This window comes from Panulirus ornatus, chromosome 55 (assembly GCF_036320965.1).
Source record: "Panulirus ornatus isolate Po-2019 chromosome 55, ASM3632096v1, whole genome shotgun sequence".
NCBI lineage: Eukaryota > Metazoa > Arthropoda > Malacostraca > Decapoda > Palinuridae > Panulirus > Panulirus ornatus.
In genome coordinates this window covers 25,333,176-25,358,085 of record NC_092278.1, presented here as the reverse complement: position 1 = coordinate 25,358,085, position 24,910 = coordinate 25,333,176, and the positions used below count along the sequence as shown (strand labels likewise).

At 42.3% G+C, this 24,910-nt stretch overlaps 1 protein-coding gene across 3 annotated transcripts in view; it reads left to right on the top strand.

The window, feature by feature from the left end:
- Positions 1-24,910, top strand: part of Ced-12 (engulfment and cell motility Ced-12) — a 137,596-nt gene that overhangs the window by 46,307 nt on the left and 66,379 nt on the right. For all 3 annotated transcript variants that reach the window (XM_071693244.1, XM_071693245.1, XM_071693246.1), the window contains one exon: positions 10,469-10,629. In XM_071693244.1, coding sequence (XP_071549345.1) covers positions 10,469-10,629 — 161 coding nt within the window. The remainder of the gene's footprint in view (positions 1-10,468; positions 10,630-24,910) is intronic.

Here is a 24,910-nt window from a genome sequence, read left to right as displayed (position 1 = left end):
GTGAGTCTGTTGTTGTTCACTGATGATACAGTGCTGGTGGCTTATTCATGTGAGAAACTGCAGAAGTTGGTGACTGAGTTTGGTAGAGTGTGTGAGAGAAGAAAGCCGAGAGTAACTGTGAATAAGAGCAAGGTTAGGTTCAGGAGGGTTAAGGGACAAGTTAATTGGGAGGTGAGTTTGAATGGAGAAAAACTGGAGGAAGTGAAGTGTTTTAGATATCTGGGAGTGGATTTAGTAGCAGATGGAACCATGGAAGTGAGCCACAGAATGGGGTAGGGGGCAAAGGTTCTAGGAGCGTTGAAGAATGTGTGGAAGGCAAGAACATTATCTCGGAGAGCAAAAATGGGTATGTTTGAAGGAATAGTGGTTCCATCAATGTTATATGGTTGCGAGGCATGGGCTGTAGATAGGGTTGTACGGAGGTGGGTGGATGTGTTGGAAATGAAATGTTTGAGGACAATATGTGGTTTTTTTTTTTTTTTTTTCATACTATTCGCTATTTCCCGCGATAGCGAGGTAGCGTTAAGAACAGAGGACTGGGCCTTTGAGGGAATATCCTCACCTGGACCTCTCCTCTGTTCCTTCTTTTGGAAAAAAAAAAAACGAGAGGGGAGGATTTCCAGCCCTCCGCTCCCTTCCCTTTTAGTCGCCTTCTACGACACGCAGGGAATACGTGGGAAGTATTCTTTCTCCCCTATCCCCAGGGGTATCATTATTTAATGACCTTTTGTTTGATGTATATATTATATTATATATTTTGCTTTGTCACTGTTTCCCGCGTTAGCGAGGTAGTGCAAGGAAGCAGACGAAAGAATGGCCCACCCTACCCACATACACATATATATACATACACGTCCACACACGCAAATATACATACCTATACAACTCAATGTATACATATATATACACACACAGACATACACATATGTACACGTGCATAATTCATACTGTCTGCCTTTATTCATTCTCATCGCCACCTTGCCACACATGGAATAACAACCCCCTCCCCCCTCATGTGAGCGAGGTAGATCTAGGAAAAGACAACAAAGGCCCCATTCATTCACACTCAGTCTCTAGCTGTCATGTAGTAATGCACCGAAACCACAGCTCCCTTTCCACATCCAGGCCCCACAGAACTTTCCATGGTTTACCCCAGACACTTCACATGCCTTGGTTCAATCCATTGACAGCACATTGATCCCAGTATACCACATTGTTCCAATTCACTCTATTCCTTGCACGCCTTTCACCCTCCTGCATGTTCAGGCCCGATCACTCAAAATCTTTTTGACTCCATCTTTCCACCTCCAATTTAGTCTCCCACTTCTCCTCGTTCCCTCCACCTCCGACACATATATCCTCTTGGTCAATCTTTCCTCACTCATTCTCTCCATGTGACCAAACCTTTTCAAAACACCCTCTTCTGCTCTCTCAACCACGCTCTTTTTATTTCCACACATCTCTCTTACCCTTACATTACTTACTCGATCAAACCACCTCACACCACACATTGTCCTCAAACATCTCATTTCCAGCACATCCACCCTCCTGCGCACAACTCTATCCATAGCCCACGCCTCGCAACCATACAACTTTGTTGGGGCCACTATTCCTTCAAACATACCCACTTTTGCTTTCCGAGATAATGTTCTCGACTTCCACACATTCTTCAAGGCTCCCAGAATTTTCGCCCCCTCCCCCACCCTATGATTCACTTCCACTTCCATGGTTCCATCCGCTGCCAAATCCATTCCCAGATATCTAAAACACTTCACTTCCTCCAGTTTTTCTCCATTCAGACTTACCTCCCAATTGATTTGACCCTCAACCCTACTGTACCTAATAACCTTACTCTTATTCACATTTACTCTCAACTTTCTTCTTTCACACACTTTACCAAACTCAGTCACCAGCTTCTGCAGTTTCTCACATGAGTCAGCCACTAGCGCTGTATCATCAGCAAACAACAACTGACTCACTTCCCAAGCCCTCTCATCCACAACAGACTGCATACTTGCCCCTCTTTCCAAAACTCATGCATTCACCTCCCTAACAACCCCATCCATAAACAAATTAAACAAACATGGAGACATCACACACCCCTGCCGCAAACCTACATTCACTGAGAACCAATTACTTTCCTCTCTTCCTACACGTACACATGACTTACATCCTCGATAAAAACTTTTCACTGCTTCTAACAACTTGCCTCCACACCATATATTCTTAATACCGTCCACAGAGCATCTCTATCAACTCTATCATATGCCTTCTCCAGATCCATAAATGCTACATACAAATCCATTTGGTTTTCTAAGTATTTCTCACATTTCTCACAACCTTCTTCAAAGCAAACACCTGATCCACACTTCCTCTACCATTTCTGAAACCACACTGCTCTTCCCCAATCTGATGCTCTGTACATGCCTTCACCCTCTCAACCAGTACCCTCCCATATAATTTCCCAGGAATACTCAACAAACTTATACCTCTGTAATTTGAGCACTCACTCTTATCCCCTTTGCCTTTGTACAATGGCACTATGCAAGCATTCCGCCAATCCTCAGGCACCTCACCATGAATCATACATACATTAAACAACCTTACCAACCAGTCAACAACACAGTCACCTCCTTTTTTTTTTATAAATTCCACTGCAATACCATCCAAACCCGCTGCCTTGCCGGCTTTCATCTTCCGCAAAGCTTTTACTACCTCTTCTCTGTTTACCAAATCATTTTCCCTAACCCTCTCACTTTGCACACCACCTCGACCAAAACACACTATATCTGCCACTCTATAATCAAACATTCAACAAACCTTCAAAATACTCACTCCATCTCCTTCTTACATCACCACTACTTGTTATCGCCTCCCCATTTGCCCCCTTCACTGAAGTTCCCATTTGTTCCCTTGTCTTACTCACTTTATTTACCTCCTTCCAAAACATCTTTTTATTCTCCCTAAAATTTAATGATACTCTCTCACCCCAACTCTCATTTGCCCTCTTTTTCACCTCTTGCACCTTTCTCTTGACCTCCTGTCTCTTTCTTTTATACATCTCCCACTCATTTGCATTTTTTCCCTGCAAAAATCGTCCAAATGCCTCTCTCTTCTCTTTCACTAATAATCTTACTTCTTCATCCCACCACTCACTACCCTTTCTAATCTGCCCAACTCCCACGCTTCTCATGCCACAAGCATCTTTTGCGCAAGCCATCACTGCTTCCCTAAATACATCCCATTCCTCCCCCACTTCCCTTACCTCCTTTGTTCTCACCTTTTTCCATTCTGTACTCAGTCTCTCCTGGTACTTTCTCACACAAGTCTCCTTCCCAAGCTCACTTACTCTCACCACTCTCTTCACCCCAACATTCTCTTTTCCTTTCTGAAAACCTCTACAAGTCTTCACCTTCGCCTCCACAAGATAATGATCAAACATCCCTCCAGTTGCACCTCTCAGTACATTAACATCCAAAAGGCTCTCTTTCGCAGGCCTATCAATTAACACGTAATCTAATAATGCTCTCTGGCCATCTCTCCTACTTACAAACGTATACTTATGTATATCTCTCTTTTTAAACAATGTATTCCCAATCACCAGTCCTTTTTCAGCACAAATCTACAAGCTCTTCACCATTTCCATTTGTTTGATGTGTTTTTGTTTAATCTGTGCCATCCATTTTCTCAGATATTTTTGTGGATATATAAGCATTTATCAGTTCATGATTTTGGTAATAAACTGCAAGAGAGAATTATGTTGAAAAAAGTACATTAGATACTGTATGCTATATCTTTTATCAAGTATTAGCTGAACATAATGCATGGTTGCATTACTGTTCCAGGAAAATTGATCCATCCATCTCTACTACTTTCCCATAATTGAGAACATTTCTTCATGTCAGGTTTTGTGGGCTGAGAAGGCAGCTTATATTCAAATTATTGTTGCAAAACTATCCCAATAAATATCATCCAGATCTTTGTGATGAATGTTAAATATTGCAAGTGTAATGAGAGATTTTAACTATGTATAATGTTTCTTGCCTCTCATGATCTTTCTTCTCATGCCCAGGTGCATATGCACCAATAATCACCCACCTCTCTCCATCAACTTTCAATTTTACCCATATTAATCGAGAATTTACTTTCTTACATTCTATCACATACTCCCACAACTCCTGTTTCAGGAGTATTGCTACTCCTTCCCTTGCTCTTGTCCTCTCACTAACCCCTGACTTCACTCCCCAGACATTTCCAAACCACTCTTCCCCTTTACCCTTGAGCTTCGTTTCACTCAGAGCCAAAACATCCAGGTTCCTTTCCTCAAACATACTACCTATCTCTCCTTTTTTCACATCGTGGTTACATCCACACACATTTAGGCACCCCACTCTGAGAAGAAAGATCATGAGAGGCAAGTGTTTTGGGAGCAGCTGAATGAGTGTGTTAGCGGTTTTGATGCACGAGACCGGGTTATAGTGATGGGTGATTTGAATGCAAAGGTGAGTAATGTGGCAGTTGAGGGAATAATTGGTATGCATGGGGTGTTCAGTGTTGTAAATGGAAATGGTGAAGAGCTTGTAGATTTATGTGCTGAAAAAGGACTGATGATTGGGAATACCTGGTTTAAAAAGCGAGATATACATAAGTATACTTATGTAAGTAGGAGAGATGGCCAGAGAGTGTTATTGGATTACGTGTTAATTGACAGGCGTGCGAAAGAGAGACTTTTGGATGTTAATGTGCTGAGAGGTGCAACTGGAGGGATGTCTGATCATTATCTTGTGGAGGCTAAGGTGAAGATTAGTATGGGTTTTCAGAAAAGAGGAGTGAATGTTGGGGTGAAGAAGGTGGTGAGAGTGAGTGAGCTTGGGAAGGAGACTTGTGTGGGGAAGTACCAGGAGAGACTGTGTACAGAATGGAAAAAGGTGAGAACAATGGAAGTAAGGGGAGTGGGGGAGGAATGGGATGTATTTAGGGAATCAGTGATGGATTGCGCAAAAGATGCTTGTGGCATGAGAAGAGTGGGAGGTGGGCTGTTTAGAAAGGGTAGTGAGTGGTGGGATGAAGAAGTAAGAGTATTAGTGAAAGAGAAGAGAGAGGCATTTGGACGATTTTTGCAGGGAAAAAATGCAATTGAGTGGGAGAAGTATAAAAGAAAGAGACAGGAGGTCAAGAGAAAGGTGCAAGAGGTGAAAAAAAAGGCAAATGAGAGTTGGGGTGAGAGACTATCAGTAAATTTTAGGGAGAATAAAAAGATGTTCTGGAAGGAGGTAAATAGGGTGCGTAAGACAAGGGAGCAAATGGGAACTTCAGTGAAGGGCGTAAATGGGGAGGTGATAACAAGTAGCGGTGATGTGAGAAGGAGATGGAATGAGTATTTTGAAGGTTTGTTGAATGTGTCTGATGACAGAGTGGCAGATATAGGGTGTTTTGGTCGAGGTGGTGTGCAAAGTGAGAGGGTTAGGGAAAATGATTTGGTAAACAGAGAAGAGGTAGTAAAAGCTTTGCGGAAGATGAAAGCCGGCAAGGCAGCAGGTTTGGATGGTATTGCAGTGGAATTTATTAAAAAAGGGGGTGACTGTATTGTTGACTGGTTGGTAAGGTTATTTAATGTATGTATGACTCATGGTGAGGTGCCTGAGGATTGGCGGAATGCGTGCATAGTGCCATTGTACAAAGGCAAAGGGGATAAGAGTGAGTGCTCAAATTACAGAGGTATAAGTTTGTTGAGTATTCCTGGTAAATTATATGGGAGGGTATTGATTGAGAGGGTGAAGGCATGTACAGAGCATCAGATTGGGGAAGAGCAGTGCGGTTTCAGAAGTGGTAGAGGATGTGTGGATCAGGTGTTTGCTTTGAAGAATGTATGTGAGAAATACTTAGAAAAGCAAATGGATTTGTATGTAGCATTTATGGATCTGGAGAAGGCATATGATAGAGTTGATAGAGATGCTCTGTGGAAGGTATTAAGAATATATGGTGTGGGAGGCAAGTTGTTAGAAGCAGTGAAAAGTTTTTATCGAGGATGTAAGGCATGTGTACGTGTAGGAAGAGAGGAAAGTGATTGGTTCTCAGTGAATGTAGGTTTGCGGCAGGGGTGTGTGATGTCTCCATGGTTGTTTAATTTGTTTATGGATGGGGTTGTTAGGGAGGTAAATGCAAGAGTTTTGGAAAGAGGGGCAAGTATGAAGTCTGTTGGGGATGAGAGAGCTTGGGAAGTGAGTCAGTTGTTGTTCGCTGATGATACAGCGCTGGTGGCGGATTCATGTGAGAAACTGCAGAAGCTGGTGACTGAGTTTGGTAAAGTGTGTGGAAGAAGAAAGTTAAGAGTAAATGTGAATAAGAGCAAGGTTATTAGGTACAGTAGGGGTGAGGGTCAAGTCAATTGGGAGGTGAGTTTGAATGGAGAAAAACTGGAGGAAGTGAAGTGTTTTAGATATCTGGGAGTGGATCTGTCAGCGGATGGAACCATGGAAGCGGAAGTGGATCATAGGGTGGGGGAGGGGGCGAAAATTTTGGGAGCCTTGAAAAATGTGTGGAAGTCGAGAACATTATCTCGGAAAGCAAAAATGGGTATGTTTGAAGGAATAGTGGTTCCAACAATGTTGTATGGTTGCGAGGCGTGGGCTATGGATAGAGATGTGCGCAGGAGGATGGATGTGCTGGAAATGAGATGTTTGAGGACAATGTGTGGTGTGAGGTGGTTTGATCGAGTAAGTAACGTAAGGGTAAGAGAGATGTGTGGAAATAAAAAGAGCGTGGTTGAGAGAGCAGAAGAGGTTGTTTTCAAATGGTTTGGGCACATGGAGAGAATGAGTGAGGAAAGATTGACCAAGAGGATATATGTGTCGGAGGTGGAGGGAACGAGGAGAAGAGGGAGACCAAATTGGAGGTGGAAAGATGGAGTGAAAAAGATTTTGTGTGATCGGGGCCTGAACATGCAGGAGGGTGAAAGGAGGGCAAGGAATAGAGTGAATTGGAGCGATGTGGTATACAGGGGTTGACGTGCTGTCAGTGGATTGAATCAAGGCATGTGAAGCGTCTGGGGTAAACCATGGAAAGCTGTGTAGGTATGTATATTTGCGTGTGTGGACGTATGTACATGTGTATGGGGGGGGGGGCATTTCTTTCGTCTGTTTCCTTGCGCTACCTCGCAAACGCGGGAGACAGCGACAAAGTATAAAAAAAAAAAAAAAAAAAATGTTTCTTGTACATTAGCATATTACTGGGAAGATGTGCTGTAGATGAAGCAAGATAAAGTTCAGTAATTTCAAGAGAATCAGTCTGTCCTGGTTGTCTTAGTTTTTTGGTGCTTAACATTTGGTGAAGTAAGGCATTTACATCATATGTTTTAATTTAATGAAAGTATATTTTCCTTATTTTCAGTAATTTAAGAATATTTTATGGTACACATGAATTGATGTATATGACTGTGTATATACATATATGTGTATGTATTGTGTGTATATATGTATGTATATATTTTCTTTTTTCTTTCAAACTATTCGCCATTTCCCGCGTTAGCAAGGTAGCGTTAAGAACAGAGAACTGGGCCTTTGAGGGAATATCCTCACCTGGCCCCCTTCCTTCTTCCTTCTTTTGGAAAATTAAAAAAAAAATAATGAGAGGGGAGGATTTCCAGCCCCCACTCCCTCCCCTTTTAGTCGCCTTCTACGACACAAAGGGAATAGGTGGGAAGTATTCTTTCTCCCCTATCCCCAGGGATATATATTCTTTCTTTCTTTCTTTTAAACTATTAACCATTTCCCGCATTAGCGAGGTAGCGTTAAGAACAGAGGACTGGGCCTTTTTTGGAATATCCTCACCTGGCCCACTCTGTTCCTTCTTTTGGAAAATTAAAAAAAAAAAACGAGAGGGGAGGATTTCCCGCCCCCCGCTCCCTCACCTTTTAGTCGCCTTCTACGACATGCAGGGAATACGTGGGAAGTATTCTTTCTCCCCTATCCCCAGGGAAAAGGGATTTTTTTTTTTTGTCGCTGTCTCCCGCGTTTGCGAGGTAGCGCAAGGAAACATACGAAAGAAATGGCCCAACCCACCCCCATACACATGTACATACATACGTCCACACACGCAAATATACATACCTACACAGCTTTCCATGGTTTAACCCAGACGCTTCACATGCCCTGATTCAATCCACTGACAGCACGTCAACCCCGGTATACCACATCGAACCAATTCACTCTATTCCTTGCCCTCCTTTCACCCTCCTGCATGTTCAGGCCCCGATCACACAAAATCTTTTTCACTCCATCTTTCCACCTCCAATTTGGTCTCCCACTTCTCCTCGTTCCCTCCACCTCCGACACATATATTCTCTTGGTCAATCTTTCCTCACTCATTCTCTCCATGTGCCCAAACCATTTCAAAACACCCTCTTCTGCTCTCTCAACCACGCTCTTTTTATTTCCACACATCTCTCTTACCCTTACGTTACTTACTCGATCAAACCACCTCACACCACACATTGTCCTCAAACATCTCATTTCCAGCACATCCATCCTCCTGCGCACAACTCTATCCATAGCCCACGCCACACAACCATACAACATTGTTGGAACCACTATTCCTTCAAACATACCCATTTTTGCTTTCCGAGATAATGTTCTCAACTTCCACACATTCTTCAAGGCTCCCAGGATTTTCGCCCCCTCCCCCACCCTATGATCCACTTCCGCTTCCATGGTTCCATCCACTGCCAGATCCACTCCCAGATATCTAAAACACTTTACTTCCTCCAGTTTTGCTCTATTCAAACTTACCTCCCAATTGACTTGACCCTCAACCCTACTGTACCTAATAACCTTGCTCTTATTCACATTTACTCTTAACTTTCTTCTTTCACACACTTTACCAAACTCAGTCACCAGCTGCAGTTTCTCACATGAATCAGCCACCAGCGCTGTATCATCAGCGAATAACAACTGACTCACTTCCCAAGCTCTCTCATCCACAACAGACTTCATACTTGCCCCTCTTTCCAAAACTCTTGCATTCACCTCCCTAACAACCCCATCCATAAACAAATTAAACAACCATGGAGACATCACACACCCCTGCCGCAAACCTACATTCACTGAGAACCAATCACTTTCCTCTCTTCCTACATACAAGAGACCTTTCCAAGGCTCACCCCGGACATTTCACATGCCTTGGTTCAGCTCATCGACAGCATGTAGACCTGGTATACCACAATGTTCCAACTCACTCCATTCCCCTCAACTATATTTCTGTTGCTGTTGTTTTTTCTTTTTCTCACCACACACTTTGTTTTTTTCAGATAAAATTTGAATTAAATATTCATATTAATTTTCAATTCATTCTTGAAACACACGAGATGTTTCAAGCAAACATACACAGCCCTTCTTCTGTCAAAGTCACCGTAAATGATGCAACCTAGTATACAAAGAGCAAAACTGGAATGGATCACACCTTGAGGTGTTGTAAATGAGAACCATGGGATAGGAAATATCTTGATCTGGGAGACCATGTTCCCTCAAAGTTCATGCATGGTAGTGTAGATTATGACCTGGAGATTATGATTTCATTGTTGAAAAGAGGTTTTTGATTGGTCTTAGTGTAGACCTGGGTTGAAGTATAGACTGTTGTTGCTAAGTAAGTGGTTGATAATGTGTGAGAGGTGTTTAAGTCACCAGAGGGTAGAGGTTAAAAGGCTTCTAGCCCTAGAGATCTAATAGAATTTAATATTTCAATATTTTGTTTCTTATCAATCTTTTTTAATTTTCCAAAAGAAGGAACAGATAAGGGGGCCAGGTGAGGATATTCCTCAAAGGCGGAGTCCTCTGTTCTTAACGCTGCCTCGCTAACGCAGGAAATGGCGAATAGTTTGAAAGAAAGAAAGAATCAATTTCTTCTAGCATATATCCATAACTTGTACTCATAGATCCCCAACCTCCAGGAAAAATGTCATTGGTAAAAGATATTCACACCATTAGTACATGACAAACTCAAACAGTTGTGCTCCACTGTTCCCACCCACCCATTCTTAAACTCTCGTCTACTAGTCACATACCCACCTGAAACTACTCAAACATGTGTATCAAACTTTTTTATCTGAATTTTGGACACTGCCCATCTCACAAACGTTAGAAACATCCATTCATCATTTCACAAGATGCCTCATGCCCAAGATGTCACTTTCACATTGAAGACACTTTCACCTACCTTACAGTTGCTCTGCATTCATCCCATCAAGATGAATGCAACATCACCTCATAGTCCCATTTGGTGGACTTGTTAGGCTTTCTGAATGCTTCAGGAACCCCGTAGAAGGGAGCTGTGGGGTAGGAGTAAGTTAGTTTGTAAAGAATATTCTCATAACCTTAAGTTTCTCAGTATTGTAGACCAGAATTTTAATTTTTATATGTACTTACTGCATGTTTGAAATGTATCTAATCATTGCTTTGATTTGTTTGGGCATTAGAGTAGTGGAAATGTCACAACCCGGAGACCTGAATATAAGAAAGAGTACAAGAAACTAGGGTTCCGCAATGATATTAATCCTGCACAGGACTTCATGGAAACTCCTCCAGGAATGCTGGCACTTGACAACATGGTGTTCTTTGCCAGAAACCATTCTGATCAGTGAGTATCAGTAGTTTAATGATTAATGGTGTAAGGCATTGATATCCTGTGGACACTTTATTTATGATCAGTGATTATAGATATTAACACTGTGTTGGAAGATGTTATTTATGACCCCTGAATTTTGGTAATGTATTATTTGGTACTGAGCATTTCATTCCTTTAGAATTTTGGATGCTTATTTGATATAGAGCATGTAATTCTTTCAGACCTTTGTGTTTGATGCTTTCTTTCAGTTAGACTTCTCTTTGTAGTCTCAGTACATATATTTGAAATATATTTGGGAGGTGTACAAGAGAAACCAGCTAGAGGTCAATAGAGAGGTAGAAGAGCTTAGAAATTGAGGACAAATGAGAAATGAGTTGAAAAAGTATTGGTTAATTTCAAGTACACTGAAATTTTTTTTTTGTAAGAAGTTGAATAGTGTGAGGAAGACAAGAGAACAAATGAGAGTAACAGTGATGGGAGTAGCTGGAAGCATGGTAACAGGCAAAGAAGAGTGAAAAACAGATGGGGTGAGTATTTTGAAAGATTTTTGAAGTTCATAGATGACAGAGAAACAGATTTGATTTGTCTATGACAAGGTGGCATGCAAAATGGGAGAGTCCTGCAAGATAGTTTAGTAAAAAGAAAGGAGTTAGTGAAAGCCTTGCATAACATGAAGTGTGGTTGAGCTGTAGGGGAGGGTGAGATTGCAGTTGAGTTTCTCAAGAAAGGTGGCAACAGTGTTGTTAGTTGGTTATACCAACTTTTCACCGTTTGTTTTGTCCAAGGTGAGGTGTCTGAGGATTGGCAGAAATCATGTATAGTGATTGTAAATAGAGAAAAAGGGGTGAAAAATTAATGCTCAAATTGCTGAGATATAAGTGTGTCTAGTATACTTAGTAAGGTGTTTGGTAGAGATGGTAATTGAGAGGGTGGCAGCTTGCACAGAATTTCCAAGTGGGAAGGGTTAAACAATTCCTCTCATCTCTCTTCCATGAAGTGCAGAGACCTGAGGAATGCCCACCCACCCAATGACTCACTGAGTTTGACCCTTACCAACTACACTACCGTGCATGAACTTTGAGGGAACATGGTCTCCCAGACCATGATATTTCCTATCCCATGGTTCTCATTTACAACACCTCAAGGTGTGATCCATTCCAGTTTTGCTCTTTGTATACTAGGTTGCATCATTTACAGTGACTTTGACAGAAGAAGGGCTGTGTATGTTTGCTTGAAACATCTCGTGTGTTTCAAGAATGAATTGAAAATTAATATGAATATTTAATTCAAATTTTATCTAATGAAACAAAGTGTGTGGTGAGAAAAAGAAAAAACAACAGCAACAGAAATATAGTTGAGGGGAATGGAGTGAGTTGGAACATTGCGGTATACCAGGTCTACATGCAGTCGATGAGCTGAACCAAGGCATGTGAAATGTCCGAGGTGAGCCTTGGAAAGGTCTCTTGGGCCTGGATGTGGAGCTGTGGTTTTGGTGCATTACTCATAAGATTATGTTGTGATGTCCCCTTGGTTGTTTAATTTGTTTACGGATGGGGTGGTTAGGAAGGTAAATGCAAGAGTTTTGGAGAGAGGGGCGAGTATACAGTCTCTTAGGGATGAGAGGGCAGGGGAAGTGTGTTGCATGTCGTATGCTGATGATACAGCATGGATGGCTGATTTGGGTGAGAAAGTGCAAAATTTGGTGACTGAGTTCAGAAAAGTGTGTGAAAGGGGAAAGTTGAGACTGAATGTGAATAAGAGCAAAATTATTAGGTTCAGCAGGGTTGAAGGACAAGGTAGATGGGATGTAGGTTTCATTGGAGAAAAATTGGAGGATGTGAAGTGTTTTAGATACCTGGAAGTAGAATTTGCAATGAATGAAACCTTGGAAGCTGAAGTGAGTCATAGGGTGTGGGAAGGGACAAAAGTTTTGGGATTGATGAAGAATATGTATGGAAAGAGAGAGCATTATCTCGGAAAACAAAAATGGGAATGTTTGAAGGAATAGTAATTCCAACAGTATTATATGGTTTCAAGGCATGGGCTATAGATAGATAGGGTTGCACAGAGGAGGGTGGATTTGTTGGATATGAAATGTTTGAGGACAATATGTGGTTTGAGGTGGTTTGATCGAGTAAGTAATGAAAGGGTAAGAGATGTGAGGTAATGAAAAGAGTGTGGTTGAGAAACCGAAAGTGGATGTGTTAAAATGGTTTGGAAATATGGAGAGAATGAGTGAGGAAAGGTTGACAGAAAGGATATATGTGTCAGAGGTGGAGGGAACAAGGAGAAGTGGGAGACCAAATTGGAGGTGGAAGGATGGAGTGAAAATGATTTTGAGCGATTGGGGACTGCACATGCAGGAGGGTGAAAGGCATGCACGGAATAGAGTGAATTGGAACGATGTGATATACTGGGGTCAGCAAGGTTTTAGTGGACTGAACCATGGCATGTGAAATGTCTTTGGGGTTTGGATGTGGATAGGGAGGTGTGGTTTCAGTACATTACACATGACAGCTAGAAATTGAGTATGAGCAGATATGGTGCCAGGAATGGATAGAGGTGAGTAAGTATAAATATGTTCATGTGCATATATGTATATGTTTGTGTATGTGTATGTATGTGTATATGTTGATATGTACACACCTTGATATTGCATTATGCGTGAGTGGGCCGATGCATAATCCTGTGACTGATTCCTGCTCACTATCCCTCGCAGCCAGAGCGCTGAAGTTTCTCTGGTTATCTAGCATCAGGTAGCGATAAGAGGGTTGGAGCTACAAGCATGCCTAGGGAAACAATTGTGAGTTCTCTTTCAATATTAGTAGTTGATAAATGTTGATGGTTTACCTGAGTTTGTCCCCTTCTTATGACCTACTGCCAAAGGTTTTCTTGCTCTCTAGCCACAGTAGGGAAGTGAAAGGACTTGACAGTTGAACAAATAGCTTCAATTACTAGTCTCTACAAGACAAAGAGGCCAGTAAGGGAAATATTGAGGACTGGTGGTTCTAGTTTCTGATCAATTCAGGTATGGACATTAAGATTTCGAAACATTGGAGGTAAGGCAACACCAGCAAATAAGCGAAGATCTGGGAAGGCCCAGAAAACTTCACTTTACACAAACCATCCTGAAACATCAGTTTGAAGCTAATCCACATATGTGTAATTTGAACACTCACCTTTATCCTCTTTGGCTTTGTATAATGGCACTATGCATGCATTCCGCCAATCGTCAGGCACTTCACCATGAACCATACATACATTGAATATCCTTACCAATCAGCCAACAACACAGTCACCCCCTTTTTTAATGAATTCCACAGCAATACCATCCAAACCTGCCGCCTTGCCGGCTTTCATCTTCCACAAAGCTTTCTCTACCTCTTCTCTGTTTACCAAATCATTCTCCCTAATCCTCTCACTTTGCACACCACCTCGACCTAAACACCCTATATCTGCCATATATATATAGGAACCATACATTATACATGACAGCTAGAGACTGAGTATGAACGAATGTGGCCTTTGTTGTCTTTTCCTAGCACTACCTCACGCACATGCGGGGCGAGGGGGTTGTTATTTCATGTGTGGCGGGGTGGTGACGGGAATGAATAAGGGCAGACAGTATGATTTATGTACATGTTTATATATGTATATGTCTGTGTGTGTATATATATGTATATGTTGAGATATATAGGTATGTATAGGTGCGTGTGTGGACGTGTATGTATGTACATGTGTATGTGGGTGGGTTGGGCCATTACTTCGTGTTTCCTTGTGTACTCGCATTACTTCGTGTTTCCTTGTGTACTCGCATTACTTCGTGTTTCCTTGTGTTACCTCGCTAACGTGGGAGACAGCGACAAAGTATAATAAAAAAGATAAATTTTTTTTTTTTTTTTGCTTTGTCGCTGTCTCCTGCGTTTGCGAGGTAGCGCAAGGAAACAGACGAAAGAAATGGCCCAACCCACCCCCATACACATGTATATACATACGTCCACACACACAAATATACATACCTACACAGCTTTCCATGGTTTACCCCAGACGCTTCACATGCCCTGATTCAATCCACTGACAGCACGTCAACCCCGGTATACCACATCGCTCCAATTCACTCTATTCCTTGCCCTCCTTTCACCCTCCTGCATGTTCAGGCCCTGATCACACAAAATCTTTTTCACTCCATCTTTCCACCTCCAATTTGGTCTCCCTCTTCTCCTCGTTCCCTCCACCTCCGACACATATATCCTCTTGGTCAATCTTTCCTCACTCATTCTCTCCATGTGCCCAAACCATTTCAAAACACCCTCTTCTGCTCTCTCAACCACGCTCTTTTTATTTCCACACATCTCTCTTACCCTTACGTTACTTACTCGATCAAACCACCTCACACCACACATTGTCCTCAAACATCTCATTTCCAGCACATCCATCCTCCTGCTCACCACTCTATCCATAGCCCACGCCTCGCAACCATACAACATTGTTGGAACCACTATTCCTTCAAACATACCCATTTTTGCTTTCCGAGATAATGTTCTCGACTTCCACACATTCTTCAAGGCTCCCAGAATTTTCGCCCCCTCCCCCATCCTATGATCCACTTCCGCTTCCATGTTTCCATCCGCTGCCAGATCCACTCCCAGATATCTAAAACACTTTACTTCCTCCAGTTTTTCTCCATTCAAACTCACCTCCCAATTGACTTGACTCTCAACCCTACTGTACCTAATAACCTTGCTCTTATTCACATTTACCCTTAACTTTCTTCTTTCACATACTTTACCAAACTCAGTCACCTTCCCATTTTAGAAAGTTAAAAAAGTACAAGGAGGGGAGGATATCTGGCCCCCCGCTCCCGTCCCCTCTAGTCGCTTTCTACGACACGCGAGGAATGCATGGGAAGTATTCTTTCACCCCTATCCCCAGGGATAAATAAATTTACATATTATCCCTGGGATAGGGGAGAAAGAAAACTTCCCATGTATTCCCTGCATGTCGTTGAAGGCGACTAAAAGGGGAGGGAGTGGGGTGCTGGAAATCCTCTCCCATCATTCTTAATTTTCCAAAAGAAGGAACAAAGAAGGAGCCAAGTGAAGATATTCCCTCTAAAGCTCAGTCCTCTGTTTTTAAAGCTACCTCGCAAAAGCAGGAAATGGCGAATATATATGAGAAAAAAACATAAACATATCAATATATACACATATACATAAATACACATCCAAAAAATATACATATATGCACATGTACATATTCATACTTACTTGCCTTCATCCATTCCTGGTGCTACCTCATCCTACAGGAAACAGCATGAGTGTGGACAAATGTGACCTTTGTTGTCTTTTCCTAGTGCTACCTCGCGCACATGCGGGGGAAGGGGGCTGTCATTTCATGTGTGGCAGAGTTGCAACGGGAATGAATAAGGGCAGACAGTATGAATTATGTACATGTGTATATATGTATAAGTCTGAGTGTGCATATATATGTATAAGTTGAGATGTAAAGGTATGTATATGTGCATGTGTGGATGTGTTTGTATATACATGTTTATGTGGGTGGGTTGGGCCATTCTTTCATCTGTTTCCTTGCGCTACCTCGCTAATGCGGGAGACAGCGACAAAGTGCAAGAGGTGAAAAAAAGGGCAAATGAGAGTTGGGGTGAGAGAGTATCATTAAATTTTAGGGAGAATAAAAAGATGTTCTGGAAGGAGGTAAATAAAGTGCGTAAGACAAGGGAGCAAATGGGAACTTCATTGAAGGGCGCAAATGGGGAGGTGATAACAAGTAGTGGTGATGTGAGAAGGAGATGGAGTGAGTATTTTGAAGGTTTGTTGAATGTGTTTGATGATAGAGTGGCAGATATAGGGTGTTTTGGTCGAGGTGGTGTGCAAAGTGAGAGGGTTAGGGAAAATGATTTGGTAAACAGAGAAGAGGTAGTAAAAGCTTTGCGGAAGATGAAAGCCGGCAAGGCAGCAGATTTGGATGGTATTGCAGTGGAATTTATTAAAAAAGGGGGTGACTGTATTGTTGACTGGTTGGTAAGGTTATTTAATGTATGTATGACTCATGGTGAGGTGCCTGAGGATTGGCGGAATGCGTGCATAGTGCCATTGTACAAAGGCAAAGGGGATAAGAGTGAGTGCTCAAATTACAGAGGTATAAGCTTGTTGAGTATTCCTGGTAAATTATATGGGAGGGTATTGATTGAGAGGGTGAAGGCATGTACAGAGCATCAGATTGGGGAAGAGCAGTGTGGTTTCAGAAGTGGTAGAGGATGTGTGAATCAGGTGTTTGCTTTGAAGAAGGTTGTGAGAAATGTGAGAAATACTTAGAAAAGCAAATGGATTTGTATGTAGCATTTATGGATCTGGGGAAGGCATATGATAGAGTTGATAGAGATGCTCTGTGGAAGGTATTAAGAATATATGGTGTGGGAGGCAAGTTGTTAGAAGCAGTGAAAAGTTTTTATCGAGTATGTAAGGCATGTGTACGTGTAGGAAGAGAGGAAAGTGATTGGTTCTCAGTGAATGTAGGTTTGCGGCAGGGGTGTGTGATGTCTCCATGGTTGTTTAATTTGTTTATGGATGGGGTTGTTAGGGAGGTGAATGCAAGAGTTTTGGAAAGAGGGGCAAGTATGAAGTCTGTTGGGGAGGAGAGAGCTTGGGAAGTGAGTCAGTTGTTGTTCGCTGATGATACAGCGCTGGTGGCTGATTCATGTGAGAAACTGCAGAAGCTGGTGACTGAGTTTGGTAAAGTGTGTGAAAGAAGAAAGTTAAGAGTAAATGTGAATAAGAGCAAGGTCATTAGGTACAGTAGGGTTGAGGGTCAAGTCAATTGGGAGGTGAGTTTGAATGGAGAAAAACTGGAGGAAGTGAAGTGTTTTAGATATCTGGGAGTGGATCTGGCAGCGGATGGAACCATGGAAGCGGAAGTGGATCATAGGGTGGGGGAGGGGGCGAAAATTCTGGGAGCCTTGAAGAATGTGTGGAAGTCGAGAACATTATCTCGGAAAGCAAAAATGGGTATGTTTGAAGGAATAGTGGTTCCAACAATGTTGTATGGTTGCGAGGCGTGGGCTATGGATAGAGTTGTGCGCGGAGGATGGATGTGCTGGAAATGAGATGTTTGAGGACAATGTGTGGTGTGAGGTGGTTTGATCGAGTAAGTCATGTAAGGGTAAGAGAGATGTGTGGAAATAAAAAGAGCATGGTTGAGAGAGCAGAAGAGGGTGTTTTGAAATGGTTTGGGCACATGGAGAGAATGAGTGAGGAAAGATTGACCAAGAGGATATATGTGTCGGAGGTGGAGGGAACGAGGAGAAGAGGGAGACCAAATTGGAGGTGGAAAGATGGAGTGAAAAAGATTTTGTGTGATCGGGGCCTGAACATGCAGGAGGGTGAAAGGCGTGCAAGGAATAGAGTGAATTGGAGCGATGTGGTATACCGGGGTTGACGTGCTGTCAGTGGATTGAATCAAGGCATGCGAAGCGTCTGGGGTAAACCATGGAAAGCTGTGTAGGTATGTATATTTGCGTGTGTGGACGTATGTATATACATGTGTATGGGGGTGGGTTGGGCCATTTCTTTCGTCTGTTTCCTTGCGCTACCTCGCAAACGCGGGAGACAGCGACAAAGCAAAAAAAAAAAAAAAAAAAATATATGTGTATATGAGTGGATGGGCCATTCTTCATCTGTTTCCTAGTGTTACTTCGCTGATGTGGGAAAGAGCGATTATGCAGTCTGTTGTAGAGGAGAGGGCCCGGAAAGTGAGTTAGTTGTTGTCCAATGATTATACAGCTCTAGTGGCTGATTCTTGTGAGAAACTGCAGAGGTTGGTGACTGAGTTAGGAAAAGTGTGTGAAAGGAGAAAGTTGAGAGTAAATGTGAATAAGAGCAAGGTTATTAGGTTCAGTAGGGTGTAGGGACAAGTTAATTGGGATGTGAGTTTGAATGGAGAAAAATTGGAGTTAGTGAAGTGTTTTAGATATATGGGAGTGAACTTAGCAGCAGATGGAACTACAGAAGTGGAAGTGAATCACATGGTGGGGGAGAAGGCGAAGGTACTGGTAGTGATGAAGAATGTGTGGAAGGTGAGTTCTTTATCTTGAAGAGCAAAAATAGGCATGTTTGAAGGAATAGTTGCGAGGCTTGGGCTTTAGAGAGGGTTATACAGAAGCGGGTGGATTTGTTGGAAATGAAGTGTTTAAGGACAATATGTGGTGTGAGGTGGTTTGATCAAGTAAGTAATGTAAGGGTAAGAGAGATGTGTGGAAATAGAAAGAGTATGGTCGAGAGAGCAGAAGAGGATGTGTTGAAATGGTTTGGAAATATGGAGACAATGAGTGAGTCAAGATTGACAAAGGATATATGTGTCACAGGAGGAGGGAACAAGGAAAAGTGGGAGACCAAACTGAAGGTGGAAGGATGGAGTGAAAAAGATTTTGAGCAGTATGGGGCCTAAACATACAGGAGGGTGAGAGGTGTGCAAGGAACAGAGTGAATGGGAGCGATGTGGTATATTGGGGTTGACGTGCTGTCAATGGACTGAACCAGGGCAGGTGAAGCATCTTGGGTAAATCATGGAAAGTTTTGTGGGGCCTGGATGTGGAAAGGGAGCCAAAACATCCAGGTTCCTTTCCTCAAACATACTACCTATCTCTCCTTTTTTCTCATCTTGGTTACATCCACACACATTTAGACACCCCAATCTGAGCCTTCGAGGAAGATGAGCACTCCCTGCATGACTCCTATATATACATATATATCTTTCTTTTCTTTCATACTATTTCATACCATTTCCCGCGTTAGCGACATAGCATTAAGAACAGAGGACTGGGCCTTTGAGGAAATATCCTCACCTGGCCCCCTTCTCTGTTCCTTCTTTTGGGAAATTAAAAAGACGAGAGTGAGGATCTCCAGCCCCCCGCTCCCTTCCGTTTTAATCACCTTCTATGACACGCAGGAAATACGTGGGAAGTATTCTTTCTCCACTATCCCCAGGGATGAATATATATATTCTTTTTTCTTTTTTCAAACAATTCGCCATTTCCCGTGTTAGCAAGGTAGCGTTAAGAACAGGGGACTGGGCCTCTGAGGGAATATCCTCACCTGGCCCCCTTCTCTGTTCCTTCTTTTGGAAAATTAAAAAAACAAAAACAAGAGGGGAGGATTTCCAGCCCCCAGCTCCCTCCCCTTTTAGTCGCCTTCTACGACACACAGGGAATATGTGGGAGGTGTTCTCTCTCCCCTATCCCCAGGGATATATATATATGTATATATATATATATATATATATATATATATATATATATATATATATATATATATATATATATATATTTTTTTTTTAGTCGTAGGAGCGGGAGGCTGGAAATCCTCCCCTTCTCTTGTATTTTCCAGTAGAAGGAACAGAGATAAGGGTAAATGAAGATCTTTCCCTCTAAGGCTCATTCATCTGTTCTTGACGCTACCTCGCTACCGTGGGAAATTACGAATATGTACGCGAAAAGAATATATATATATATATATATATATATATATATATATATATATATATATATATATATATATATATATATAGATATATATATATGGAGAGAATGAGTGAGGAAAGATTGACCAAGAGGATATATGTGTCGGAGGTGGAGGGAACGAGGAGAAGTGGGAGACCAAATTGGAGGTGGAAAGATGGAGTGAAAAAGATTTTGTGTGATCGGGGCCTGAACATGCAGGAGGGTGAAAGGAGGGCAAGGAATCGAGTGAATTGGATCGATGTGGTATACCGGGGTTGACGTGCTGTCAGTGGATTGAATCAGGGCATGTGAAGCGTCTGGGGTAAACCATGGAAAGCTGTGTAGGTATGTATATTTGCGTGTGTGGACGTATGTATATACATGTGTATGGGGGTGGGTTGGGCCATTTTCTTTCGTCTGTTTCTTTGCGCTACCTCGCAAACGCGGGAGACCGGCAAAAAAAAAAAAAAAAAATATATATATATATATATATATATATATATATATATATATATATATATATATATATATATATTCTTTCTTTTTCTTTTAAACTATTTGCCATTTCCCGCGTTAGCGAGGTAGCGTTAAGAACAGAGGACTGGGCCTTTTTTGGAATATCCTCACCTGGCCCCCTCTGTTCCTTCTTTTGGAAAATTAAAAAAAAAAAAAATGAGAGGGGAGGATTTCCAGCCCCCCGCTCCCTCCCCTTTTAGTCGCCTTCTACGACACGCAGGGAATACGTGGGAAGTATTCTTAATCCCCTATCCCCAGGGATAATATATATATATATATATATATATATATATATATATATATATATATATATATATATATATATATTTTTTTTTTTTTTTTTTTTTTTTTTTTTTTTTATACTTTGTCGCTGTCTCCCGCGTTTGCGAGGTAGCGCAAGGAAACAGATGAAAGAAATGGCCCAACCCACCCCCATACACATGTATATACATACACGTCCACACACTCAAATATACATACCTACACAGCTTTCCATGGTTTACCCCAGACGCTTCACATGCCCTGATTCAATCCACTGACAGCACGTCAACCCCGGTATACCACATCGATCCAGTTCACTCTATTCCTTGCCCTCCTTTCACCCTCCTGCATGTTCAGGCCCCGATCACACAAAATCTTTTTCACTCCATCTTTCCACCTCCAATTTGGTCTCCCACTTCTCGTTCCCTCCACCTCCGACACATATATCCTCTTGGTCAATCTTTCCTCACTCATTCTCTCCATGTGCCCAAACCATTTCAAAACACCCTCTTCTGCTCTCTCAACCACGCTCTTTTTATTTCCTCACATCTCTCTTACCCTTACGTTACTTACTCGATCAAACCACCTCACACCACACATTGTCCTCAAACATCTCATTTCAAGCACATCCATCCTCCTGTGCACAACTCTATCCATAGCCCACGCCTCGCAACCATACAACATTGTTGCAACCACTATTCCTTCAAACATACCCATTTTTGCTTTCCGAGATAACGTTTTCGACTTCCACACATTCTTCAAGGCTCCCAGGATTTTTGCCCCCTCCCCCACCCTATGATCCACTTCCGCTTCCATGGTTCCATCCACTGCCAGATCCACTCCCAGATATCTAAAACACTTTACTTCCTCCAGTTTTTCTCCATTCAAACTTACCTCCCAATTGACTTGACCCTCAACCCTACTGTACCTAATAACCTTGCTCTTATTCACATTTACTCTTAACTTTCTTCTTTCACACACTTTACCAAACTCAGTCACCAGCTTCTGCAGTTTCTCACATGAATCAGCCACCAGCGCTGTATCGTCAGCGAACAACAACTGACTCACTTCCCAAGCTCTCTCATCCCCAATAGACTTCATACTTGCCCCTCTTTCCAAAATTCTTGCATTCACCTCCCTAACAACCCCATCAATAAACAAATTAAACAACCATGGAGACATCACACACCCCTGCCGCAAACCTACATTCACTGAGAACCAGTCACTTTCCTCTCTTCCTACATGTACACATGCCTTACATCCTCGATAAAAACTTTTCACTGCTTCTAACAACTTGCCTCCCACACCATATATTCTTAATACCTTCCACAGAGCATCTCTATCAACTCTATCATATGCCTTCTCCAGATCCATAAATGCTACATACAAATTCATTTGCTTTTCTAAGTATTTCTCACATACATTCTTCAAAGCAAACACCTGATTCACACATCCTCTACCACTTCTGAAACCACACTGCTCTTCCCCAATGTGATGCTCTGTACATGCCTTCACACTCTAAATCAATACCCTCCCATATAATTTACCAGGAATACTCAACAAACTTATTCCTCTGAAATTGGAGCACTCACTCTTATCCCCTTTGCCTTTGTACAATGGCACTATGCACGCATTCCGCCAATCCTCAGGCACCTCACCATGAGTCATACATACATTAAATAACCTTACCAACCAGTCAATAATACAGTCACCCCCTTTTTTAATAAATTCCACTGCAATACCATCCAAACCTGCTGCCTTGCCGGCTTTCATCTTCCGCAAAGCTTTTACTACCTCTTCTCTGTTTACCAAATCATTTTCCCTAACCCTCTCACTTTGCACACCACCTTGACCAAAACACCCTATATCTGCCACTCTATCATCAAACACATTCAACAAACCTTCAAAATACTCACTCCATCTCCTCACATCACCACTACTTGTTATCACCTCCCCATTTGCGCCCTTCACTGAAGTTCCCATTTGCTCCCTTGTCTTACGCACTTTATTTACCTCCTTCCAGAACATCTTTTTATTCTCCCTAAAATTTAATGAAACTCTCTCACCCCAACTCTCATTTGCCCTCTGTTTCACCTCTTGCACCTTTCTCTTGACCTCCTGTCTCTTTCTTTTATACATCTCCCACTCATTTGCATTTTTTCCCTGCAAAAATCGTCCAAATGCCTCTCTCTTCTCTCTCACTAATAATCTTACTTCTTCATCCCACCACTCACTACCCTTTCTAATCAACCCACCTCCCACTCTTCTCATGCCACGAGCATCTTTTGCGCAATCCATCACTGATTCCCTAAATACATCCCATTCCTCCCCCACTCCCCTTACTTCCATTGTTCTCGCCTTTTTCCATTCTGTACTCAGTCTCTCCTGGTACTTCCTCACACAAGTCTCCTTCCCAAGCTCACTTACTCTCACCACCCTCTTCACCCCAACATTCACTCTTCTTTTCTGAAAACCTATACAAATCGTCACCTTAGCCTCCACAAGATAATGATCAGACATCCCTCCAGTTGCACCTCTCAGCACATTAACATCCAAAAGTCTCTCTTTCACGCGCCTGTCAATTAACACGTAATCCAATAACGCTCTCTGGCCATCTCTCCTACTTACATACGTATACTTATGTATATCTCGCTTTTTAAACCAGGTATTCCCAATCACCAGTCCTTTTTCAGCACATATATCTACATCCTCTTCACCATTTCCATTTACAACACTGAACACCCCATGTATACCAATTATTCCCTCAACTGCTACATTACTCACCTTTGCATTTAAATCACCCATCACTATAACCCGGTCTCGTGCATCAAACCACTGACACACTCATTCAGCTGCTCCCAAAACACTTGCCTCTCATGATCTTTCTTCTCATGCCCAGGTGCATATGCACCAATAATCACCCATCTCTCTCCATCAACTTTCAGTTTTACCCATATTAATTGAGAATTTACTTTCTTACATTCTATCACATACTCCCACAACCCCTGTTTCAGGAGTACTGCTACTCCTTCCCTTGCTCTTGTCCTCTCACTAACCCCTGACTTTACTCCCAAGACATTCCCAAACCACTCTTCCCCTTTACCCTTGAGCTTCGTTTCACTCAGAGCCAAAACATCCAGGTTCCTTTCCTCAAACATACTACCTATCTCTCCTTTTTTCACATCTTGGTTACATCCACACACATTTAGACACCCCAGTCTATATATGTATTTTTTTTTTCTTTTTCCGCTGTCTCCCGCGTTTGCGAGGTAGCGCAAGGAAACAGACGAAAGAAATGGCCCAACCCACCCCCATACACATGTATATACATACGTCCACACACGCAAATATGCATACCTACACAGCTTTCCATGGTTTACCCCAGACGCTTCACATGCCCTGATTCAATCCACTGACAGCACGTCAACCCCAGTATACCACATCGCTCCAATTCACTCTATTCCTTGCCCTCCTTTCACCCTCCTGCATGTTCAGGCCCCGATCACACAAAATCGTTTTCACTCCATCTTTCCCCCTCCAATTTGGTCTCCCACTTCTCCTCGTTCCCTCCACCTCCGACACATATATCCTCTTTGTCAATCTTTCCTCACTCATTCTCTCCATGTGCCCAAACCATTTCAAAACACCCTCTTCTGCTCTCTCAACCACGCTCTTTTTATTTCCAAACATCTCTCTTACCCTTACGTTACTTACTCGATCAAACCACCTCACACCAGACATTGTCCTCAAACATCTCATTTCCAGCACATCCATCCTCCTGCGCACAACTCTATCCATAGCCCACACCTCGCAACCATACAACATTGTTGGAACCACTATTTCTTCAAACATGCTCATTTTTGCTTTCCGAGATAATGTTCTCGACTTCCACACATTCTTCAAGGCTCCCAGAATTTTCGCCCCCTCCCCCACCCTATGATCCATTTCCGCTTCCATGGTTCCATCCGCTGCCAGATCCACTCCCAGATATCTAAAACACTT